The sequence below is a fragment of the Montipora foliosa genome, chromosome 1 (genome assembly GCF_036669935.1).
Source record: "Montipora foliosa isolate CH-2021 chromosome 1, ASM3666993v2, whole genome shotgun sequence".
Taxonomy (NCBI): Eukaryota; Metazoa; Cnidaria; class Anthozoa; order Scleractinia; family Acroporidae; genus Montipora; species Montipora foliosa.
Genome location: NC_090869.1, coordinates 28,873,091 through 28,875,590, shown reverse-complemented (window position 1 = coordinate 28,875,590; position 2,500 = coordinate 28,873,091). Strand labels below are relative to the sequence as shown.

The window sequence follows — 2,500 nt, the reverse complement described above, 5'->3', positions numbered from 1 at the left end:
CAAGACAAACACAACCAAATGCACATTTAACCCATTGGGTGATCAGTTTTCAATGCATAATAAAGGAAAAGACTAAAATAGTGCGAATAAGTATGGATGAATTCCTACCGTTTTCACCGTAGATTCCACGACGAGAAACCCGGCGAAAACATACCGTCCTAGAAGCACGACGGTCAAATGTCACGGGGATTTTGCGTGACATGACACTCATCTAACCGTCCGTCGTGTACTATCTTAAAGTCCTTAATGTCTAGAATCTTAGCAGAAATCTAGAACCGTTCAGATTTGTACCGGAAATAAGTCAGAGAACGGGCGACTTTTCTTCTCTTTTTTGACTGTATTTTGGAGCTAACAGTACAAATTACGCGACGATCGCAAAGATTCAAGAGCATTCCTACCCTTTTTTCTCTTTCTATCTTTGCATCGCATTCCTGTATTTTGTTGTGGTACTTGAGGTGTAGCTCCATCAATCTGTCCACTTTGATGTGATCGTTTTCTACAAACTTCTGCACAAGTCGACCCCTTAAGTTTCCTGATAAGTTTCTGAAAAGCCACATTACTATTGAGCACGTGTGCTCTAAAATGGGAAGGAAAATAAAAAGACGCCAATTATTTTTTTATTGTATCTGTCTTGAAAAAAAAAAACATTCGGGATGTTTAGGAATAGCGCGTATTTTCATTTTGCACTCAACACAATAATAGGCCGTTCCCGAGTTTATGTCTGCTTCCTCTTCAAGGCGAGTCTAAGTGCGAAGAACGCTTTGAAGAGGAGGTAGACATAAACTAGAGAGAGAGGAAGTGTGGCCCAGTGGTTAGAGCGCTGGCCTTGAGATCCGGAGATCCCTGGTTCAAGACACGTTCTGACCACTCGTTGAATTTGATCCTGGTAGTCCCAGCTGCACTTGTAAATAGCCAACTGGTTTGCCTCCAGCCAGTTGGGATTCTTAACAGTTGTTGTTGTTCTTTTCCGTAGTTTCGTTGTGTTCAATGGCCCTGAAAAGCCCCTATGGGGAGCGGTCAATTAAGTATGTATCGTATGTAACTCGGAAATGGCCTATTACAATGCGACAGACAACTGAGGAGGCAGTGTGGCCCAGTGGTTAGGGCGCTTGCCTTGAGATCTGGAGATCCCAGGCTCAAAGACTCGTTCACACTAGTTACTCGGAATACCTGAAAGGTATCCGAGTTATAATCTGGGTAGAATTTAGTTTACTGTGCAGCAAATGGATAACAGAATAACGAGGCGTTGATTTCATTGGCTAAAAGCAATGCACTACACCCCTTTGAGCGACACATTGACCTCCCTCTGTGACAAAACAGCTGCAACGATGACAAATAAACACCGTCACGAAAGTTCCGCTAGCGAGAGCCTTCAAGCAGCCTCACGTCTTACAGAATTCGATGGAAATCCGAATTTATAACATTCAGTGGGGCAACCAAAGCGATGGGTGTTGTGTTGGGGAAATCGCCAGTACAGAACTTCCAACAGCGGTAAGTTGGAAATGGCCGAAATTTCTTACTTTCTTTCAGCTGTTCTTTGTATGTATCACTGCCAGTGTCATTTTTTTCTTTGAATTAAATGATAGTTTCACGATCCTCATTTTGGCCACATAGAGCTGAAGGTCACCGGCTGCATTATTCACAACACTGTTAACTTCGAACCTCTGCAGGGAAAATGCAGTGAAAAAGTGGAATACTTACCTTCCACTTCGTCTTCAGAAGATCCCACCTTTTTGTTGCTCTTAAGAGGCTGAAAAGTGACGCGAGACTGCGTTAATAAAACGCTTGCATTCAGGAAAACATAGCTGCATCTTCGTAAAACAAAGTAAAAGATGAAGAAATTTACTTTTTGATGGTGACTTGAGGATACCCGAAACTGCCGAAAGATCCGAGTTCTCCTTTGCAAGAGTCGAACCTTGCGATTACTAGTTCGGATGCTCTATCACTGCGCTGTAGGGGATGATCGGAAAAATCCGAGTGCTCCCGAACAAGAGTCGAACCTATGACCTTCCGATTATTAGTTCGGAAGCTCTCTAGCCTGCGAAGCAGGAGGTTTGGTGGATTTTACACGCTTCCTTCTACCGTGATTGACTTTCAGGCAATCGGTTGAATGCAATAGCCACGTGAAAACGTGGACCGAAGTCAAAAGAGGAAGCAAAGAGGGAGGGGGCGAGGAGAAAAAGCAAGAAACCGCCTGCAATCAACCCCACAAGATTTTCGAAACTCCCGCCAGCGGACGGGGAAAATATCGTTCCTGACTGGCTGATAAAGTGTACCCAAAAATAAGCCTGTCAGTGAAAATCTACTTATCAAGTTTAAATCAAAACATAGCGAAAAGAGCCGACGATCTGTTTTCAAAAAAACTGGAAATTTTTTTGCGGAAGCTTGGGATGCCTGGACTGTCTGCTATTCGTAAACGAGAACAAAAAGACGCAGTAAAGCAGCTAATAAACGGAGGTGATAATTTGGCGGTCCTTCCCACGGGATTTGCCAAAAGCTT

The 2,500-nt window shown here is 43.5% G+C and overlaps 1 protein-coding gene across 2 annotated transcripts in view; it reads right to left on the bottom strand.

The window, feature by feature from the left end:
* The window catches only part of LOC137996098 (beta-catenin-like protein 1), a 24,867-nt gene that overhangs the window by 5,268 nt on the left and 17,099 nt on the right, over positions 1–2,500 (bottom strand). For both annotated transcript variants that reach the window (XM_068841530.1, XM_068841535.1), the window contains exons 12-13: positions 1,702–1,750; positions 399–577 (exon numbers count right to left, since the gene is read on the bottom strand). In XM_068841530.1, coding sequence (XP_068697631.1) covers positions 399–577; positions 1,702–1,750 — 228 coding nt within the window. The remainder of the gene's footprint in view (positions 1–398; positions 578–1,701; positions 1,751–2,500) is intronic.